Consider the following 21,531-nt stretch of genomic DNA (forward strand, 5'->3'; position numbering starts at 1 on the left):
TGCCTTTCATATTCTTTCTCAGAACTGCCATTTTTATTCTGAGAGTTCTATACTTTTATGTAAATTGGAGCAGTATCTGTTCTGTATCCTTGAATAATGCTAAAGCCTTTCCCTGGGACAGGGAATAGTGAATAGTGCTTTGTACCAGCTGGTCGTTTCAGCCATATCAATTCTTTCAGTCCATGAAAACAAGGAATATAGTTCCATTTTCCTGTGTCTTATTATTTTTAGTGGTTTATCATTTGGGGTTTTTTTTTTCCTTCTTGGTTTTTGAGCCACACGCTGCAATTCCCAGGAATTACTCCTGGCTGTGTGCATTCAGGAATTATTCCTGACGGTGTTCACGAGACCTTATAGGATGCTGGGATCGAACCCAGGTCGGCTGTGTGCAAGGCAAACACCCTTCCTTCTGTTCTATTGCTCCGGCCTACCAGTGGTTTATAGTTTTGGCTGTCTTTCATTTCCAGTTAAGTTGATTTTGTCATACTTGATTTTTTTGACATGATTATTAATGGCATTTTTAAATACCTCTCTCCTATATACATCATTGTTTTCATATACGATTAGAATTCTTAGTCATACAGATTGGCCAGCTACCGAGAGCATTCCGCTCGCACGGCAAAGCCTGGCAAGCTACCCGTGACGTATTTGATATGCCAAAAAGCGTAGCAACAAGTCTCACAATGGAGATGTTACTGGTGCCCGCTCGAGCAAATCGATGAACAACGGGAGGACAGTGCTACGGTGCAGTGCATAGATTGGGCAAGAAATGAAAGGGATCCAAAGGGGTAAAGGGGTGAAGCTTTGCCATCTATTTGAGAATGGCATTGCATGTAGAAACCCCTGGGTTTTCACCGGAAATCTCCTCGGGGCAGCGGGCTGGACAGCTGGTGGCAGGCGGCAGGGTCAGCGCACAGGGGTCTGAGATGGGCTTCTGGCGAATGGGCTCGATGGTCTTGTGCAGTGCCCAGCAGAGTGCCCCAACCTGGCCACGTGAGGTGTCTGCCCGACTCTGCATCCAGAGCGAGGCCCGGCTCCCAAGTCTCTGCCCCCTGCGCTGTCCGGGAGCTGATGCCATAGGCGGCGGGCTGCTGGCTCCGCATGGAGTCCCGACGCTTGAGATCTGAGGGGCCCTGCCAGCCACCACCGCACTCCGGCCACCAGCCGTGTGGTCCGGGGTGGCCGGTTTGAGTCGCTGACTTGCGCTCAGCTTTATCTGAGGTTGGACAACGCGTGTGAAACTCCCCTGTTGAAATCCATGTGGAGACTCGACCGCCCTCCCGCCGCCTGTCTCATTAAAGGATGTCATGTTGGTGTCCTTCTGGTTGGAGCAGGACTGGGGGCTTCCCCGGCCCTCATGGTTGCCATCAGCACGTGGCAGGAAGGACTTGGTGCCCTGGGCGCGTGTATCGGGAGTGGACCAGTTTGTCCTTCCTGTACGCCCCCAGCACGAGGCTCCTGATGAGTGGGGGGTCGCAGCGTACTGCGTCCCTAAGTGACCTCACGCTCGCCACACACCACTGTCATCTCTCCTGGTATCCGTGTGCTCCCGGTGGGCAGAGGTGCCCACGTCAAGCTGTGTCAGCGCTGACCTTCTCGGCTCGTCCAGGGCCGGCAGTGGATCAATAGCCACGCGGCCACGTGGTTCAGAGGCTGCCCCGAGTGGGCCTGACCGCGTGAGTCCAGGGCGTGCTCTGGGGAACAGCTGCCCTCTGCCATTGCCCAGGGACGCTCCCGACTTCCTGGTGTCGGGGACAGGGCAGGGGCACCGCAGGGAGAGAGGAGGTGCAGCCTGGCCTCGCTCCCGACTCTCCTGCCGGCTGAGCTCTCCAGGCCCGCTGCAGTGTCTGTGACCCTCGCCGCGTGGGTTGGCACCTCTGGGCCCTGCGAGCAGCCTGGCCATGCCAGGCCGGCAGGCTCAGCACCTCCCACGGAGCGGGTGCAGCGAGTCGTGGGCTCTCCTGTCCCCGTGTGTCAGGACGGACTCAGGGAGAGAACCTGAAACCACTTCTCGAACCTCCAACCAACAGGTCTTTATTGCAGTAACTTGACCTGGCTTCCCTTGTCCCCCCTCCCCCCATTGTATAGATGTAGATGCTCCATCAGGGGACTCGGGGCACGCTGGGGGACTTGAAAAAGTCATCGTGATTCCCGGCGTCTGCCCTGTCCTCGCTCACGAGCCTGGGATGTTCTAAGCAGCCCTCCACGCCCAGCCGGGAGCCGACAGGACTCCCCCCTGCAAGGCAGCCCCCAGGCCAGGTGACAAGACCCCACTTCATCCCAGAAGCCTGCTCCTGTGGGCTCAACACCATGGTGCTCCCTAAGTGGCCGTAGCCCTGTTCACGCCAGGGTCTTCCCCACTCACCCCTGCGCAGCCCTGCTTCACCCTGGACTCTCATCCACTCACCCCTGCACAGCCTTGCTCACCCTGGGGTCTCCTCCACTCAACTCCTGCATGGTCCTGCTCAGCCGGGGGTCTCCCACTTTCACTCCTGCACGGCCCTGCTCATCCTGGAGTCTTAACCCTGCATGGCCCTGCACATCCCAGGGTCTCCCTGCTTCACCTCGCACGGCTCTGCCCACTCACCCCTGCACACTGTCCTGACTGGAAGGCCCACAGCACCTGCTCTTGGTCAGGGAGAGTCCCAGAAACCCCTCTCACCTCTCCCTGTCCTGATACCCAGTGTGGCCAGCAGGGACGGAGCCGCGGCCCCACAAGAAACACAGAACCAGGAGGCCCCCCCTCAGGGCTCTGGTGGGCCGGCCGAAGACCCTGGCGTGAACAGGGTGCTCAGCGCCCCCCAGACCCACGTTGTAGGTAGGGGTCTCGCTCGGCGGGCTACATGGCCCTGGAAGAATCTCTCCGGAGGAGAGTGGTGCTGGGGGTCCACCGCGGGAGCCCGCCCACCCCACGCATGTCCTGTGTGAAGCAAACAGCTATTTTTGCTCCCACGGACTCCACTGTATGCAGCGCTAAAAATAGCCAAATGCTCAGAAACCATCAGAGATGCAGAAGTGACCGGTGGGGGTGGGGCGCGTGTGCCCGCTCGGGGCCCTGGCACGGGGCCTGCCCCTCGCGCCCGCCAGCGCGCCCCGGCTCCCCCTCCTCCCCGAGCACCGCAAATGTCAGCTTGCCCACACAAACTGTTAGAGAAACTGAAAATAATTTAGGCAAGTTCTTTTTCTTGTTCCTTTTTTTTTTCTTTTTTGAAATATTTGGGTCTTGAAGATTTTCGAGGCTTTTTTTAGGACTTGGAAAAAAGAGAGAGAAATGGAAATAAACAGAACGCAGAGTAGCCAGGAGATGGGCTGCTTCTCTTCCCCTCGTGTGTGCCCTCGCTTTCGGCCCTGATGCCACTCCGGGCACCGTGCGGGGGACACGGGAGCCCCCGGCTGGGCCCCAGGCAGTGACCATGGGCTCAGTCTCGAGCTGACCAAGGCCGATTTCCCACAGCAAGGGACAGCTCCCTGGGACCCAGAAACTCGGGCTCTGACCCTGCACCGCAGGGTGCCCCTGCCCTCACCCGTACTGCAGAGGTGGGCGAGCCTGGTGGGTGGTGCTGTGGGTGCCATGGCGGCACGGTTGGTAGCGAGAGGGAGCAAAGATGACTCATTGCCAGGAGCCTCAACCCCCCCCAACCCCCCGAAAGTTCTGGATTTAAGGGTCCCGCCCTTATCCAAAGGCTACTTTCGATTTTTAGTTTTTGGCTTTGGGGTCACACTGGGTGTCCTCAGGGCTGTCTCCTGCCTCTGTGCTCGGGGATCCCACCTGGCCAGTCCTGGGGGAGCACAGGGGGTGGGTCAGCTCTGCACGGCCGGCCCCTCCCCCTCGCGCATCTCCGGTGGAGGCGTTCCCCAGTCCCTGAGCTCGACGGTGCCCGGGGGCTGCTCTGGAAGCTTCCTCCTCTCCCGAGTTCCTGCAGGGACGGTCAGGAAGGAAGAGCGGCAGGAAGGTGGAAGCAGCCGTTTCTCTGGAGCCGTGACGGCGTGTGTGCGGGGCTGACGGCAGGGCCAGCGCCCACATTCCCAGGCCTGGGCACCCCCCACACCCGCAGCACATGCGGCCTGGCTGGGCAGAACCCAGGAGAGAGCCTTTAGTTTTGAAAATTTTTATTTATTCTTTTTTTTTTTTTTTTACCTTCTGCCTTTATTTTAGCAACATTTCCCTCCAGGAGTCGCATGAATTCATCTTGGGCATATAAAAGACTCCTGGCACGTTGGGGAAAGGAAAGAGGTTTTTGAAAGTCATGTCTCCTGTGAAAGATTTGCTAAAACAGGAAACTGAGAGCTGCTTTGAAGGCAAAAGAAAAAAAAATAGAAAAGAAAAAAGAAGAAGAAGAAAGAAAAAAACTGTTCAGAGCAAGGCTGAGAATCAGCCTTTGTGGAGTGTGGACAGTCCCTGGGGGTCAGCCTCACCTGACTGTCCTCTCTGGTCGCCAGGCTGCAGAGTGGACAGTCCGCGGGCAGCCTCGCCTCTGAGGGTGCCCGCCTGTCCAGCCTGGGCCCGGAACACGGGCAGCGAGCCGCGGGTTCTGGGGGGCTGCCGCGCTGCAGGTCTCCCTGCGGCCCCTCCCTCCGCCGCCCCCCTCCGTCCCTCGGGGGGCTCGCAGGACCGTGCTCCAGCTGGCAGGGTTCGGAGAGAAGCAGCTGGAGCCGCACTTCCTCCCGGAGCCGCTCACTCGCCTTATTTGGTCAGGCCGCGGCTGTTCCTGGAAGAGGCGGCTGGCCGCCTGGCCCAGCCACCGGCCTCCGGGCCGGCCACTGTGGGGCCTGGCCAAGTCCCCGAGGCCAGGCTGGCCAGGCTGGCCGGCCCGGCGTCCCCCCAGCTCCCTCTCCTGGTTTTGATGTTCCTCTCTGGGCTGTTCTCTGCCGCCTCTTTGGGGATTCCCGGGGTCCTGGCTTCTCCTCCTAACGGCTCGCTCTCGGGGAGGGGGAAACGGCCCCTGCAGCCGGCGCCCGAGCTCTCAGCCCACCCCTTCTCTGGAGCACAGAGACCCCCGTGTTCGGGGGAAGTTTTCGGAAGTCTTAAGTGAGAAGGTGTGGCTTCTTTCTCGGCGCTTGTATTTGTTTTGTGTTTTAGCCTAAAAAGGAAGTTTGTAGCCCCCCCGCCCCCCGAGACAGATTCTTTCTGGGCTGAGAGGCCCCGCTGCAGGGCGGGAGCCGGCGGGCGTGCTCCTGGGGCTGCCTTCGGTGACGGAGAAGGAAGTTGACTTCATCGGGGCTTGGCGGGGTCTGCGGGGAGACGGCTCTCGGCTCTCCCCGGGGGAGTCTGGCCCACGGGGGAGTCTGGCCCACGGGCCCCAACTGCTCTCCTTTTCCGCTCCGGATGGGACCTTACTTCCTGGCTGCTGCTTCTTCACCGGCATCAGCCCATTCCTCCACCTCTTGGGTGTGTGTGTGTGTGTGTGGGGGGGGGGGGCTGTCCTCTGACAGCCTGTCAGCCCCCTACCGCGGTGGCAGGTCTGTAGTGATTGGTCATACTACCTGCATCTGTCTGCAGTGCTGACCCCAGGGCCCAGTTGGTCACCGGGCGTCAGATCGAGTTTAGAGCGTCCCGACAGCCCCGAACTGTTCTAACTAGTCTCTCGATGTTGTAACTAGTCCCCCAGGCCTCTGACCAGTCCCAGGGTTCCAGCTACAAGCCAGGTGTTCTAAACCACCCCCGGCTTGTAACTGGTGTTGCAACTAGTTCCCGGGTTCGATTCTAACCAGCCCCTGGCTGTTATAGCTTGTCCTAGGTGTTGTGGCTAGTCCCCAGGTATTGTAACTAGTCTCAGGTATTATAACTAGTCCTCAGGTGTTGTAACCAGTCCCAGGTGTTGTAACAAATCCCTGGGTGTTGTAGCTAGTTCCAGATGTTATAACTAGTCCAGGTGTCATAACTAGTACTTGGGTTGTAATCAGCCCCCGGGTATTGTAACTAGTCCAGGCCTTGTAACTAGTCCCCAGATGAAGTGACTTGTCTCAGGCCTTGTAACTAGTCCCCAGGTGAAGTAACTAGTCTTAGGCCTCATGAAGTACTAGTCTCAGGCCTTGTGACTAGTCCCCAGATGAAGTATCTAGTCTCAGGCCTTGTAACTAGTCCTGGGTGTCGTGGCCCAGAGCTGGCCCTTCTGCTCTCGCCCGGGCCTTTCCTCTGGCTTGGGGCTCGGGCTCCTGCTGAAGTGCTCGCGAGGCAGATGTTGGTGCCCACGGAGCCCGGAACCTCCTGGAGCCCAGCGCGGGGCTCCCGCCTCATGACACCGCTCAGGCAGGGCGTTTGTGCGGGGCCGTCTCTTCCCCTGAGCTCCGGGCAGAGGCTCAGCCCTTGGACGATCTGTCCGAGCACTCGGGCAGGCGGCCCCCACAAGGGGTCCGGAGACCCCAGGACCAGAGCGGAGCTGCAGGTTGGCTTTCCCTTGCATAGCAGAGAGAAACAGAAGAAACGCAACGGAAGGGAGAGGGGAGTCAGAGAGGGTCAGCGCCCACGTGGACCGCGCTGTCCCTCCCTCTGCTGCGGCCCAGTCGGCTTCCTGCCTCTGCTTTCCTGGCCCTTCGGGGGAGGACCCGCCAGAGCTGCTTCCCGCCGCCCTCGACAGGCCTCCTGCTCCCTGGGCACCTGCTCGGCCTGGCCCGGCCCTTCGCCCGGCTCCCTCCTCCTGGCCTCTCCTCCCTCCTCCCTGCCCCCTCCTCCCTGCACCCTCCCTCTTCCCTCCTTCCTCCTCCCTACACCATTCTCCCTCCCTGCTCTGTCCTCCCTGCCCCCTCCTTCTTTGATCTCTCCTCCCTGAGCCCTCCTTCTTCCCTGCTCCATCCTCCCTGTGTCCTCCTCCCTCCTCCCTCCTCCCTCCTCCCTCTTCCCTCCTCCCTGCTCCCTCCTCCCGCACAGGCTTTGGCCCCTTGCGCCCTCCCCATGTCCCTCGTGCCCATCTGTCCCCCAATGGGACCCACATCCTACTGCCAAGAGTCCGGCCATCCTTTGGACTTGGTCTCTGCTTCCCACACGGCTTTTTTTAAAAAAAAATTTTTTTATTAGTGAATCACTGTGAGGTACAGTCACAGACTTACAGACTTTTGTGCTTGTGTTTCAGTCATACAATGGTCAAGTACCCATCCCTCCACCAGTGCCCATTCTCCACCACCAATGGTCCCAGCACCCCCCCAACCCCCCCACCCCGCCTCTGTGTCAGGGCACTCCCTTTTGTTCTCTCTCTCTTTTTGGGTGTTGTGGTTTGCAATATAGGTATTAGGTGGCCATTGTGTTTGGTCTGTAGTCTACTTTCAGTCTGCATCTCCCATCCCGAGTGGACCCTCCTAGCACCCTTTACTTGGTGGTCCCTTCTCCATCTGAGCTGCCTTTTCCCCCAGCATGTGGGGCCGGCTTCCAAGCTGTGGAGTAATCCTCCTGGTCCTTATCACTACGGTCCTTGGGTGTTAGTCTCCCATTTTGTTACTTTATATTCCACAAACGAGTGCAGTCTTTCTATGTCTGTCCCTCTCTTCTGACTCATTTAACTTAACACGATACTGTCCATGTTGATCTACCTATATGCGAATTTTATGACTTCATCTTTTCTAACAGCTGTATAGTATTCCGTTGTGTAGATGTATCAGAGTCTCTTTAACCAGTCATCTGTTCTCGGGCACTTGGGTTTTTTTCCCAGATTCTGGCTATTGTAAACAGTACTGCAATGAACATACAAGTGCAGATGTCATTTCTACTATACTTTTTTGCATCTCCGGGATATATTCCCAGAAGTGGTATTGCAGAGTCAAATGGGAGCTCAATTTCTGATTATTTGAGAAGCGTCCATACTGTTTTCCAAAAGGGCTGAACCAGTGCATTCGGCCTTTTTTTAATTTTTGATTTTATTTTATTTTTTATTTTTTGGGTTTTTTTTGTTTCATATATATATATTTTTTAATTTATTATTTTTCTTTTTTCTTATTTGCTTATTTATTTTTTATGTAGGGGTACTGCCATTTATTCAGCCACTGATTAGCTGATTGAATTGGGCATGAACTCCACCTTACTTTTTTTTCACAGTTTTATTTATTTTTCATCTTATATTTATTTATTGAATCACTGTGGGAAAAGTTCCTAAGCTTTCAGGTTTAAGTCTCGGTCATACAATGATCAAACACCTTTCCCTTCACCAGTACTCATTTTTCACCACCAGGAACCCCAATATACCGCCCCTCCCACCCCTACCAATGTCTGTGGGGCAGATGATTTCTACTTAACTCTTCTCTACATTGATTACATTCATTATTTCGACAAAAGATGCACCATTATTGTTTAGAATTTCCCCCCCAACAATCAGAATTGCTGAAAAGGCCTTGTGAAATACTTTGTTTTCTATAGCTGGTTATGAGAATCATATAATGTTGCGTGGCCGCTATTGTGGCCACGAAAGTTTGGATTTCTGCAAAGAGCCAGATAAATTAGAGATTGGTTTCTGTGCGTCTGGTGTTATGGTTGTGCCGGAGAGCTGTGTGAAGGACGAGCCGGTACCGCCCCTCTTCCCATGAGACTGCAGTTGCCCCGTCACCGCTGGCTTTCCAATAAGCTCTGAGGCGGCGGCCACCTTGCTGCTGGTGGGGAGAAAGGCGGAAGGGAGCAACACCCTTTCTCCACCGGGGCGGCATGGCGCCGTAGTTTAATGCATGGTCCATTCATTTTTCTGCCACAAGCTGCCGGGCTCTCGATTACGTCCTTTTGCCTCTGGAGCCATGGCTGTGTATGCGGTTCAGATACATTTCTGCCAAAAGCTGCTGGGTTTCAAGATTTGTTTCTGAGTCTCTGGGATCATGGCCATCAATCAGCTTGATCAGGAGCCAGAGAGGCCGTTTGTAGGCGGCGACTTGGGGTCTCGTTGGAATGGGGAGGAAAGGGCCAGTTCCACCCCCATCTGTGAAGCCCCATGTGTCTTGTCACTGCAGGCCCAAACCTGACTGTCCAATGGCCTCTGGAGGATGGCGGTCACCGGGCCGCCAAGGGGAACAGGCCAAGGCACGAAACCTATTCCCACCTGGAGTGGCCCAGCGCCAGTAACCTACTGCAGGAACAGGACACATTTCTGCCAAAAGCCTTTGGGTTCCGAGATTCATTTCTGAGTCTCTGGGATCATGGCCGTTAAGCAGTTCGATCAGGAGCCAGAGAGGCCATGACTCCACTTATATAGCTAAGCCGGAGGTGGTCTGTGGGTGTGTCTCCCACATACCTAACTTTTGGCCGTTTACTTTCTTGGTAAACTTTGCCCCAAGTTTTTGGGGTCTGGCCAAAGGCACAGCAGCAATTTGGGGGTATCTGAAGGCCTGACGGTGCCATCAGGCTGCTGATGCACTCGCCTCACAGGTACAGATTGACCTGCTGGCGGCACCAGACCCCCTTGATTTTATTTTTTAATGAATAAAAAAGGTACATTTACAGTCTTGCAGACATTTGTGTTTACATTTCAGTCATGCAATGATCGGGTGCCCATCCCTCCACCAGTGCCCGTTCTCCACCACCAATGTCCCCGGCGTCCCTGCCCCCACCAAGCCCACCCCATCTGCCCCATCCCACCTGCCTCTGTGGAAGGGCATTTCTTTTTGCTCTCTTTCTCTGTCCTTTTGGGTGTTGTGGTTTGCAATATTGGTACAAAGACAGTCTACAGAATGGGAAAGGATATTTACCCAATACCCGTCTGATAAAGGTTTGATATCAATGATATCAAGGCGCTGGTGGAACTCTAGAAGAACTCTACACTGGTTCAGCTCTACAAGTTGAACACGACAAGCATCCAACCCACGCGGCCTTTATGATCAGGCCCAGACTCGTGGTCCCGCGAGTCACAGCCCACCAAGGCTGGCGGTGCCCTCAGTGACCGCCTGGCCTGCTGCTCCCTGGGTAGGACCCGCCCCCCACGCCACCCCCCCTCCCCGTTTGGCAAGAAGAAGCCCGTCTCCTGTAGCCAGAGACAGGCATGAAGTGGCAGGTTCAGGGGTCAGCAGTACGGGTTCAGAGGTCAGCGCTGCAGGCTCAGGGGTCAGCACTATGGGTCCAGGGCTCAGTGCTGCAGGTTCAGAGATCAGTGCTGTGGGTTCAGGGGTCAGCGCTACGGGTTCAGCGGTCAGTGCTGTGGGTTCACAGGTCAGCTCTGTGGGTTCAGGGGTCAGCACTGTGGGTTCGGAGGTCAGCGCTGTGGGTTCAGGGGTCAGCACTGCGAGTTCGGAGGTCAGCACTGCCGTGGAGGGACCCAGTGACTTGCCAGTCGCTGGCTAGCGGAGGCAGTTGGCAGAGAGCTGTCCTGTGTCAGATAGCAGTGAGTTCCCTCCTCGTGCGGCTTCCGACCCTGTGAAGGCCCAAGCACCCTGCGTGCCCTCGGAAGGACGAAACAAGAGCACGAGAAGCGAGCCCCGTGCGGTGGCAGGTCTCTGCATACGTCTAGGATGTGTGCCCCTGGCCTGCCCCCACCTGTGTGTATCTGCAGTGTCCCCCCGAATGTGTGCCCTGGGCTGCTCTGGACCACGGCCCCCCCCCCGCCAGACTGTCCTCCAGCTGGACTCCCGCCCCTCCCCTGCGCCCCCCCAGGCTCACTCCGCCCTCCTGCCCCTTTCTGTCCCAGCGCCACTCCCCTGCCCGAGCTCACTGCGTGTCTTGTGAGGCTCACGTCCCTGGCGTCCGTGGCCTGTGCCCCTGCCCCTCCCCTGGACTCCGGCCGGCTGGCCAGGCTGGCGCTGTCCCCTGAGCACCTGCTGCTGCTGTTCCTGTCCTTGCTCCCGTGCTCAGGTCACTGTGGCGGTGGGTGGGTGGGGGACGAGACGCGTCTGCACCCCTGCCAGGCCGTGCCCCTGGGCCACTCCGTGTGTGCCCAGGGGAGGAGCAGGAAGGGCAGCGGACACGTCAGAGGTGGCGTAGCCGGCTGCCTCCTGCCTTGGCGGCGGCTGCTTGTGCCTTTTGGTTTACCTTGGGCACTTCGTTGGGGGACGAGAAGAACCTGGGCCTCGGGCAGGATTCCTAGCACCGGGTGGGCACCCCTGGGTGTTCGCCGCGAGGCCTCGCAACGGCTGCCGGAGGAGGTGACGGGCGGGTGTTCCAAGACGTCGCCTCTGGAGCCCTGTCAGCTCGGGTTCCGGCTGACATAACCGTGTTACATAACCGGCTTCTAAGGCTGCAGCTTGAAAAGGCATCGCCGCACGCCGGGCTTCCTGCTTCTGATCTGCTACCCTTGATCCCGCCTTCCCCGGGGGGCCGTCTAGAGGTGGGCTTCTGAGGAGTCTCAGCTGATGGGGAGAGGGGCACGCGTGGAGCCAGGCAGGGTTGGGCCCGCCCACCTCCAAGCAGGATCCCGTCTCCGAGCAGTGCTCCTGCTGCTGACGGGTCCTCCCCGTCTCACAGTGCTCTCCCCGGCCTCAGCATCATCCCGTCTCTCAGTGGTCCCCCGGCCTCAGCACTGTCCCTGGCCTCCAGGCCATGATGCAGGGACCAGCTGTGTCCGGGGTCCAGGAGATCCTCGAGCAGCAGCTGCGTGTTAGAGTCTCTGCCTCCCTGGACTGTCGCACTCGGGCACCGCGGCCCTCACGTGGGCCTGCGGTCCCCGCTCTGTCCCTCTCTGTGCCCGGGTGGTCTCGTCTCTGCTCCTGTCTGTGCCCGGGTGGTCCCCGTTCTGCATCCATCTCTGCCCAGGTGGTCCCGGCTCTGTCTGTGTGTGCCCGGGTGATCTTTCTGGCTATCGAAAGCCCTTCCAGGCTGTCCCTGGCCATCATGGCCAGGGTGCAGACAGCGGGACCCCCGTCTGCCCCCTGGCAGCTGTTCCTGGGGTCGTCTGAGCCTGAGTGCGGGGAGTGACCGGGTCTCTGTCCCTGCCTCTCAGCAGTGGAGCCCCTTGGTGGGCTGGGGCGGCTCATCTTGGAGAGAGTTTGGGGGCCCGGTGGGCGCCAGCAGGTGCCATCCCTGGAGCCTATGCCCTAGGGTCCCGTCTCGGCCTGGAGTGGCTGCGTGGCTGCCCCGGCTGCAAGTGGAGTCGGGGATGTGGTGTAGACACAGGCTTGGGTTCGAGTTGGGGTCCCACTCTCCGCTCTGGGTTGCCTCCACAGTCGGGTCACCTGAGTTCCCGGGGATCCTGGACCCCTTGACAGGGGCAGTGCCCATTGCCCTCTGAGCACAGCTCACGGCTGCTGGAGGCACCAACAGGCCACTCACCTTCTGGGGCTGCACCTGTGCCCACACACGCGGCCACCCGTGTTTACCGGGTCCTGCCATCGGGCCTCTGGAAGTGGCACCTGCACTGGCCCATGTCCCTGTCCCTCTCCTGTCGGACACTCAGCCTGGCTTTTGTCCAGGTGGCGTCGGGGGGCCTTTAAGGTGTCCCACTGGGGAGTGTCCCCCCCCCTTCCACATACACACAAACACACACACACACACACACACGCATTACCGTCTCTGCGGTGATGGCGGCTGGCCGGGCTCTCGGCAGCGGTGATCAGAGGAGTCTGGGCAGACCGTGTCCAGGGCCTGCCCGGGGCCCAGCCGTTCCCCACCGTCCCTCCCCCAGCCCCGCCTGCCTATCTCCAGCCAGGGCCCCGGTTCCGGGTTTGGCGCTTTGCGATTCCACGTGTGAGTGGGGTCGCGTTTTCGTGTTCTTGGCCCATCGGTCCCGGAGGCGTCGTCCCGTGTCTGGGTACGGTTTAGGTTTGTTCACTAGCCGGGAGGCGCGTCTCACGTCGGGGTTGTGGTGAGGGGACCCGAGGGGGCTCCCAAGCAGGTGTCACAGCCCCACGGCCTCTCCTGGGAGTGTTCGGGCCACCGGGCCACCCCCAGCCGCACTTGGCGACCTCGTGGCGCCTCAGAACAGGTGCGGGACCTTGCAGGCACATTTGCTGCCGAGGTTTCCAGGGTTCCCGGCACGGCTGATCACACGTCCCGTGGGTCCAGCACCGCCCCCACCCAGGGAGCTGTGCCTGCCAGTGTCCCCGGGGCCCTCCCCCACCCTGGCTTCAGTTCCAGGGTCTCCTGTGGCTGACCATTGGCTGTTCCCTCATGTATGCCCCTGCCCCTCAGGAGGCCTCCCTCTCCCTCCCTCCCTCCCTCTCTCTCTCTCTCTCTCTCTCTCTCTCTCTCTCTCTCTCTCTTTCTCACTCTCTCCCGCTCTCTCTGGAGGTGGTGACACCTACACACATACAGATGAATAGAGCTGTTCTCCTGAAATTCCACAACATTGTGGATCAAAAGTTTTTTTTTTTTCCCGAAAACCCCATCTTTTTAAAGAGTTATGTAAATTTAAAAAAACGTTATGGGTAATTCTGCGCTAATACATTGTAGAGTTTATAGGAAGCAGACAAATCATACAAATGTGACATTTAGTCCTGGGGCAGACAGTTAGGACAAAGGGCATCTGAATGGGTCTGGGGAAGTGCGGACTTGGTACCGTTCTAAGAAAGGGAATATTGGCTTCATGTGGGTGATGTATCACAGATGCGGCTTAAGTGTGCATCAATTGGATAAAATTGTAATAAAAAATCTCCGGATGTTTAAAACCTAATCAGGTAGAGAACACTTAGTGTCAATGAGACGTCGATCCGTTATTGAAAATGTATCAAATGCCTTAGGAAACTAGGAGTATCCAGACCTTCTCTCCCCAGTAGAGAGCCCGAGGCAGGGATGGGCAGAGGGTCTGTTGAGGATCCCATCCCGGTCAGGGATGGTGATGATGAGCCTTTTGCTGTGGGAAGGAAGCCGTGCGTGGGTGTCAGTGCTCTGTGCCTTCGGGGTGTGGCAGGGCCGTTGTGGGTGCGGTCTCCGGGGTGAGGAGGATCTCTGTCATCAGGCAGGGGTGTTGCGTCTTGTCAGAGCCTTTCCTGCCTCTGCCGCTGACAGCCCCCCGCGTGGCAGCTGTCACCTCCTGGGGGCTCGCGCCTGGGCCGCACCTCCCATCCCTGAGGCATCTGGGGAACTGGGAGAAGAGGGGAGTCTCAGCACGCAGCCCCCCGTCCATGCTCGTCCCCCTCCAGTTTGGGGGTCCCCGTGCTCGGCATGGCCGCCCGCCGCCCTCCGCCCTGCCTCAGTCAGGCCTCCCGCTGCCTTCCCGCGGCTTCCGAGGTACACGGCGCCCCGCCCGCCCTGGTTGCCTGAAGCAGACCCAAAGCCCGGGGCCCGTCTGCACCCGCGGCAGCTGCCCCTCAGCTCAGAGACTGGGAGAAACGCCCCCGCCTCCCTCCCCGTCCCGTCACGCCTCGCCCCTGCCCACTGTCCCCCAGGGGTGCGGCGCTCTGGAAGCGGCACTCCCTGCCCCCGCAGAGCAGCTGTGCCAGGCTGGGGCCAGGTGGCAGTGCGGCCCCGGGACAGAGCCTGCACACAGTCGGGGCTCAGTGTCTGCCGTGCTCCCCGCTGTGCGGCGTCAGGACGGGCCTTCCGGGGCACGAGTGGGTCAGACAGCCGAAAGACCCTTCACGTGAACTCTGAGCCCCGCGCTTTCCCGGCGCTTGTGCCGGAAGGTCGCTGTGGCTTGGACGTGAATTCGGAGCCGACAGTCGGTGGGCTGCGTGGACGTTGCTTGCGATGCGGCTGGCGTGGAGAGTGGCACCGGGGACTTGAGTCGGCCACCCTGGACAGTTCCTTCGAAAGAGGCCATCGCTGTCCCGTGGGCTTGTCTCTATCCAAGGCCGACAGGGCGGGTCAGGGGAGTCAACGGCAGCATTTGTGGGTTCCCGACGGCCCGGACAGGCCCAGGACAGCGGGACCTGGTGGGGTCAGAGACAGAGAGCCCCCCACCCCCGAGGCCTGACTCGGAAGGACTTTGTTCTTGTCTGTTCTTGGAGGACAGCTGGATCAAAGGTCACGTCAGCCGGGTTCTGTCCCTGGCATCCCATATCCCATATCCCTGGGCCCCACCAGGACTGAACCCTGAGTGTCCATGGGCTTAGGGTCAGCAGAAGGGACGCGTCCATGGGCTGGGGGTCAGCGGAGGGGACGCGGTCATGGGCTGGGGGTCAGCAGAGGGGACGTGTCCATGGGCCAGGGGTCAGCAGAGAGGAAGCGTCCATGGGCCAGGGGTCAACAGAGGGGACGCGTCCATGGGCCGGGGGTCAGTGGAAGGGATGTGTCCATAGGCTGGGGGTCAGCAGAGGGGCCACGCCCTTCCAGCCCGGGGTCAGCGTGTCGGGGCTGCGTTGGGGGCGGGCCCTGATGGGCGCTCGGCTTCTCTCCGTCCTGCCCTCTGTGCTCGGCACCTGGCGTCCTGTTTGGATTTGGGGCCGTACCTGCAGTGCTCAGGGCTTGCTCCTGGCTCTGCTCAGGATTCAGTCCTGGTGGGGCCCAGGGGCCATGTGGGACGCTGGGGACTGGAGCCGCTCAGCGCCCCGGCTGTCCTGCCCGCCGGTGCCGGTGCTCCAGGAGGTGGGTTCTGTGTCCCAGCAGACATCGGGCAGCGCCCAAGAAGGTGCTGTGGGGGCTTCCCGGGGACCCACTGCTGTCAGGGTCCCGTGTGTGCTGCTGGCGTCCAGGTGGCAGCTCCGGGGAGCGCGGTCGCCGCAGTTCCTGGCAGATATTTTGACTTAAAAAGGCTGTCGGAGGAGGCCGGGCTCATGGGATAAAAATAACCCTCCAGGAAGCTGAGCGAGGTCGCGGCCTCCTGCACGGGTGGGTGAGAGGTGGGCTGGGGGCTCCCCCAAGGCAGCCCCTGGCTCTGGGGAAGGTGTGAGGATGCAGAGCTGCTCCAGCCCGGCCCTCGGGGCCTGGCCGAGAAGGAGAGAAAGGGGGTGCAGGTCGGCCGGTGAGGGGGCCCGGCCCCCACGGCTCTGCCGGACCCAGGGACACCCAGCCCCCAACCCCCCCTGGGCAGTGGGCCACTGCCCAGGACTCGCACCCCGTCTCTGCTGTGACCCCTTCCCCGCACCCCATCTCTGCCTGCACCACCGTCTCCCTGCTGGTTCTCAGCATTTCTCCCTCCAGCTCAAGGGTTCTTAAATGATCACTGAGCAAAGAAGAGCGTCAGTGCAGAGCCCGCCCGCGGCATGGTGCGAGAGCTCTGGGCTTTTGTCTCATTTGCGTTGGGGCCTCGCCTGGTGGTGTCAGGCGCTGTTGCCCCCGGTACTCGGGGCCCGACCCGACTCCTGCAGCCCTGCTGTGTTGAGCGTCCCGTTCCCCTCCCCGCCAGCCAAGGGAGTTTGTGCGTCAGACGCTCTGTCCCAGGTCTCAGGTTCTGGGCCCCTACAGCCCCTGCACTCCGGTCACCCACGTCCAGGCTGTCATTTGGCGGTACTGTCCCTCTCGGGGGACACTAGGGTACCTGTTGCCTCTCTCTCTGGTGCGGTGGGTCCCCTGGACACCCCCTCCAGTCAACCTGAAGGAACCAGCGCAGCCGTGGCCGCGTTGGCGTCTCGCCCCACACCGACACGCCCCGTCACGTGTGTCCAGTGTGGGAACCGGCAGGCGAGCTCCGGGTCGCAGCGCCTGTTCAAGGTTTCCTGTCCCCCGCCTGCCCCCGTCCCCCCCGCCCCCGTGTCCCTCATAGGTGCCGGCCTCTTGCCGTCCCTGACATGGCTCCATCTTCAGGGACCCGTCACTGCAGCGTCTAGCGAGCATGCGTCCTGAGCGGGCGGCGGCTTCCGTCCTCTGGCTGGGGCAGGCCCCCAGTGGTCACTTCCGGCCCAGCTGCCGCCCGTGGCCTCCCGTGGCTGGGGGCAGGTCTTCTGGGGGGTAGGTGGGCTTCAGTCTGGTCCCCGCAGGCCCCAGCACCCTGGTCACACTGGACGCTCCCAGCCGTGTCTGCATGCATGTGAGGCGGGGCCGGCGAGTGTAGGCCCTCTCGGGGTCCTTCTCCCCGCTGGCTGCGTTCATCAAGACCTCTGCGTGGCACCGGGGGTCTAGGGTCTCGGCTCGGCCCAGCGGAGGGCAGAGCGTGGAAGGTTACGGGAAGGCCACGTTTGAATTGCTTAATTTAATTTCCGCGTGGAATCCGTTGCTAGGCGGCGCGAGGCAGGCCCGCCTCGGAGCTGGGTCGGGTCTCGCACTGTCTCTGTTCCACGGGCCTTTCTGCACCCCAAGGGGCGGCTGGTGCTGGCTGGGTGTGGGGCCCCCGGCGTCCGTGTCAGGTTCAATCTCTCCGTGTGCTGTGGGCCCCGTGGGTGCTGGGTGGGCGTCTGTCCCCATGTCTGGGACCCCCAGCATTGCGGGCCCAGTGGATGCTCCCCGGGGCCCCTTGGATCAACCTGCTGGAGCTCTACGTGCGCCCGCACGGACGGTCCCTCTCCAGTCTGATGGTCTGTCCGCTGTGTCTGACCCGCACTGCCGGCCTGCGTGCTGGGCTGCGTGTGGTGAGGAAGTGGTTTGCGCTGCCCCTAGAGCGGACAGACCAGGTTGGCTGCTGGTGCTGTGGGCGGTGGGTGTGAGTCGGGTGCCCTCCAGTTCAGCACGGGGACAGCCGCTCTCGCTCCTGGTGACGGACAGCCGCCCGTGATCTGGTGGGGACGAGGCGGGGATGGTTGAAATGGGGCAGCGGCTCCTGTGGGTGATTAGGGCCTTCCCTCCTGACGTGGGTCAGTACTTAGTAAGGCCCGCGTGATCCCAGCTGTGGGAGTCGCTCCGAGGGACAGGGTAGCGCGGGGCTCAGGGCCTGCTCAGCAGTGGCCCTTCCTGCCTGGACAGGCCCGCGGCGCTGAGGGCTGACCCTGGCTGGGCCCCGGGGACTGTCCTCCAGCCCAGGCGGGGGCGAGTGTTTCCCGGGGACATGCCGCCTCGCTGGCTTCTGGGGTGCTGTTTCCTGGCCTGGGTTCCTCCCCCACTGTCCTCATCCCCCGAGGCCCTGCGTGTCAGAGGCGAGCCTGGAGGGCACGCCGGCATCTCCAGGCTCTTGACCGCTGTCCCCCTGTTGTGGGCACGGGGGCAGGGGGCAGCGTGACGGCCTGCAGCCCTCGTGAGACCCAGCTGGGCCTGGTGGGGGCGTGGGCTGGGGGGTCTGTAACACGCTGCCGTGAGCCCCGCAGGCGCGAGGTGTGTTCAGGCTCCACCTCTCGTGGCAGCGTTCTGGCCAACACTGCTCTGGTTTCCGGGGGACAGTGCTCTGGTGTCCAGGGTCCGGGCAGGCGTCAGTGCCAGGGGCTCCTCCCATGCATGTCACGGTGATGGAGGCTCAGGAGGGGCCCTGTAGGGCCTGGGTGCCCGACTCCCACAGCCGCGTTGCTCTGCTACTCCCGGGCCCGGGCTGCGGGCTGGGCCCCTCCCAGGTGTGCGGGGACCTGCCTGTGGCCGTGGCCATGACGCCTTCTCCTCCCTTGCAGACTGCCTCTTCAAGCTCTGCCCCATGAACCGCTACTCTGCGCAGAAGCAGTTCTGGAAAGCGGCGAAGCCCGGCGCCAACAGCACCACAGATGCAGTGCTGCTCAACAAACTGCATGTACGTGTCCGCCTGCGGGGGGCCCGGGGCCGGGGTCTGCGGGGCGCTGGTGGGGTTCCAGCGCTTGGCGTCTGCAGATGCTCGTGTTGTTCCAGCTCCGGGTTGTGGGGGTCCCAGGCTCTGGGGTCTGCCCAGAGCGTGTCAGGTCCCAGCGTCCGGCCGGCTGTGCTCTGACAACACAGCGGTTGTCGCTGGCGGAGGGAAGGCAGCGCCCCCGTCCCCTGCCCAGACCCCGGCTCAGTCCCAGATGTCCCTGCGGAGGGGCCGTGCCCAGGAGTCCCCGGGAGCCCGCGGGCCGGCTCTGCTGTGGGCCTTGGGCTGTCCTGTGGGCTACGAACTTGGGGTCTCCCCAAGCACCCCTGCCCGCCTTCCCCCCACCGGACCGCAGGCCGCGAGCGCCGCTGCTCGCCCACGGAGGGGTCGTAGGACTCGGGCTTTGGAGACCAGCTGTGGGCGGTGTGCAGGGGGCCCGGCCCATGGCTCCTCCTGCCGCTCCCGAGGCTGGACAGGCCCGGAGCCCCTCACGGCTCGTCGAGTGTCCAGAGGCTTCGCTCGCGCGTCTCCGGGGGTCTTGCTGACCCTCCTGCCGACCCTCGCTATGGGGGTCCACACTCCACACGGCCCCCAAGTGCAGCTCTCAGCCCGGCCACCACCAGGCGGAGAAGACAGGAGCCTAACTAGGCCTGGCTGTGCCCCGTGCCACGGGGACAGCGTGGACGTCGGGAGCTCGGCATGCTGGCCGTGTGGCCCCGCCGCCCCAGGAGCCCACCTTGAAGAGAGTGTAAGGGGGTCTCAGCCGCTGCGCCCCGGCTGGGCGGCCCGACTCTGGCAGGCTCGAGGCCTGTGGGATGTGGGTATGGAGCCTTTGCTCAGAGCCCTGAAGGAAGGACCTCCAGGCCACTGGACTCCCTCTGGCCTGGACAGAAGGCACGTGGCTGCTGCTGGTGGCTGGGGTGTCCCACGCATGGGGTGTCCTTGCAGCCAGTCCCAGGGTGCTGCGTGCTGCCCCCGATGACATGTCTTACGTGCTCTCTGAGAGAGCACAGCAGGGCGGGCCCGGAGCAGGGCCGGACCCCCAGGAACTGCACGTGGGCCAACAGTTACGGCACGGGGTCCCGGGGCAGCATCGCTCACTAGCTGGGGTGGGTCTGGTCATTTCCACAGTAACCGCGGTGGCTCCCAGCCGTGCATGCAGCTTCTCGGGGCTGGCTCAGCCCGGGAGCTGCGAAGGGGCCGGCCCCGGTGGGCTGTGGAGGGGACAGGCCGTGTGCGACTGCGTGAGCATGGCCGCTGCCCTCCCGGCGGTGTCTGGGCTTCCCGTGGCCTAGTGTGGAGCTCGGGACGGGGGCCAGCGCCCAGCTGCGTGTCCATGCCGAGGCCTTCTGGGGCCTGGCTTCGCCCTGAGGGGTCACCGACCTGCCTTCACTGAGACTCAGTGGATCCACAGCCTGAGCGCCCCCGAGGCGTCCGGGACCAAGTGCCACGTGGCCGCCTGGCCCCCGTCTGGACCAGGGGCAGCGGGCAGGTGCCCGGGTCAGGCCGAGGGGCAGGTTCCAGCGTGCCGCTGGGGCGACGGGCAGCCCCCCGGGTGTCCGGGGCTCCTGGTCTGGGACCCGGGACTCCACTTGGTGGCAGGAGCCCAGTAGGGGCTGCCAGGCCGACTGGGCCCATGGGTGTGGCCCCGTGTGGACCCGCCTGTGGGTGCTGAGGGGCACCGTGGGAGGGGTTGGGGGAGGAGGGGGGAGTAGAGAGGGGGAGGGGAGCCAAGGAGGGAACGGGGAGGGGTGCAGGGTACAGGGAGACCTGCTCTGGAACGTTCTTCATGCTTCCCGCCCTGTTCCCATCCTCCTGTGTCGGGTTAGGGCTGGGGTGGGAGCCGAGGGGGTGCGTGGAGCTCGGCCCCCGTGAGGGGGACTGTGGCGTCCTGGGTCCCTATGGGTGACTCTCACATCCCTAAGGGTGACTGTTGTGTCCCAGATCCCTCAGAGTGATGGTCACAGCTCAGGTCCCTCAGGGTGACTGTCATATTCTGGGTCCTCAGGGCGACTATCGTGTTCCAAGTCCCTCAGGATGACTGTCAAATCCCCAGGTCCCTCAGGGTGACTGTCACATCCCAGGTCCCTCGGCGTGACTCTCAGGCTTCCCGGGGAGGAGGGGCTGTGTCTGCGGCTCTCGCCCGTCAGTCTGGTAGCCTGGGTCCAGCTGCCCCAGATTCCTCAGCACCTGCCCGCCTGGGGCCAGCCCGTGTATCAGCCAGGGGCCAGGCTGATGCTGACCTGACTGAGTCATGAGCAGCGTTCCTGGGTGGCTGCGTTTCTCTGCGCCAGGCTCTCCTTCGGCCTGTGTGTGACCGTCCCCTGCAGACGCCCCGTGAGAGACAGCCGAGTCCTTGTGCCGTCCTGCCCTCTGCAGGGTGGCCACTACAGGGACTGTCCCATCCCCACCTCCAACGTCTGCACCCTGAGGGTCTCCCTGCCCAAGGACTGTGCCGTCCCCGCCCCCCACGTCTGCACCCTGAGGGTTCCACACTCACTGCACCTTCAGGATGAAGTCCCTAAGAGACCCACCCTGCCCACAGCGCCTCCACGAGCCGTGGCTTCCGGCGTATCCCCTCCCGCTCGCTCGCAGCTCCTTCCTGTCTCCCCGCACCACTGTTCGGCCAGTGGTTCCCTGTGGGAGATGGGAGACGGGAGCTGGACCGTGGGAGACGGAGGCACGGGAGCTGAACGTGGCACGGCTCGCACCGCTCACATGTGGGTCCCTCACAGCACGCGGCCGACCTAGAGAAGAAGCAGAATGAGACGGAGAACAGGAAGCTCCTGGGGACGGTGATCCAATACGGCAACGTCATCCAGGTGGGCCCGGCCCGGGATCCGGTGCGACAGGGAAGTGGGTGGCTCTGGGGACCGTGTGACCCAGGGGTGATCCAGCAGCCCTCCAGGTCAGGGATCCAATGTAACAGTGATCCCGAAGGTCCCTGGACCTGGTGACCCAGACAGTTGTGGCGTGTGCTCTGGTCAGTACCTGTGGCCATCTGGGACATTTCTTCCTTTTTTTTTTTTTATTGCGTCACCGTGAGCTCCAGGTACAAAGCTTTCGTGTTTGAGTTTCAGTCATACCATGATCGAACACCCATCCCTCCACCAGTGCACATTCCCACCACCAATGTCCCCAG

General features: G+C 61.5%; 1 protein-coding gene across 6 annotated transcripts in view; it reads left to right on the forward strand.

Annotated features, from left to right (window-relative positions):
* Positions 1 to 21,531, forward strand: part of ITPR1 (inositol 1,4,5-trisphosphate receptor type 1) — a 142,094-nt gene that overhangs the window by 24,948 nt on the left and 95,615 nt on the right. For all 6 annotated transcript variants that reach the window (XM_056129649.1, XM_056129650.1, XM_056129652.1 and 3 more), the window contains exons 3-4: positions 18,241 to 18,356; positions 21,125 to 21,211. In XM_056129649.1, the coding sequence (XP_055985624.1) occupies positions 18,241 to 18,356; positions 21,125 to 21,211 (203 nt within the window). The remainder of the gene's footprint in view (positions 1 to 18,240; positions 18,357 to 21,124; positions 21,212 to 21,531) is intronic.

Source organism: Sorex fumeus, unplaced genomic scaffold (genome assembly GCF_029834395.1).
Source record: "Sorex fumeus unplaced genomic scaffold, SorFum_2.1 ptg000072l, whole genome shotgun sequence".
NCBI classification, from domain to species: Eukaryota; Metazoa; Chordata; class Mammalia; order Eulipotyphla; family Soricidae; genus Sorex; species Sorex fumeus.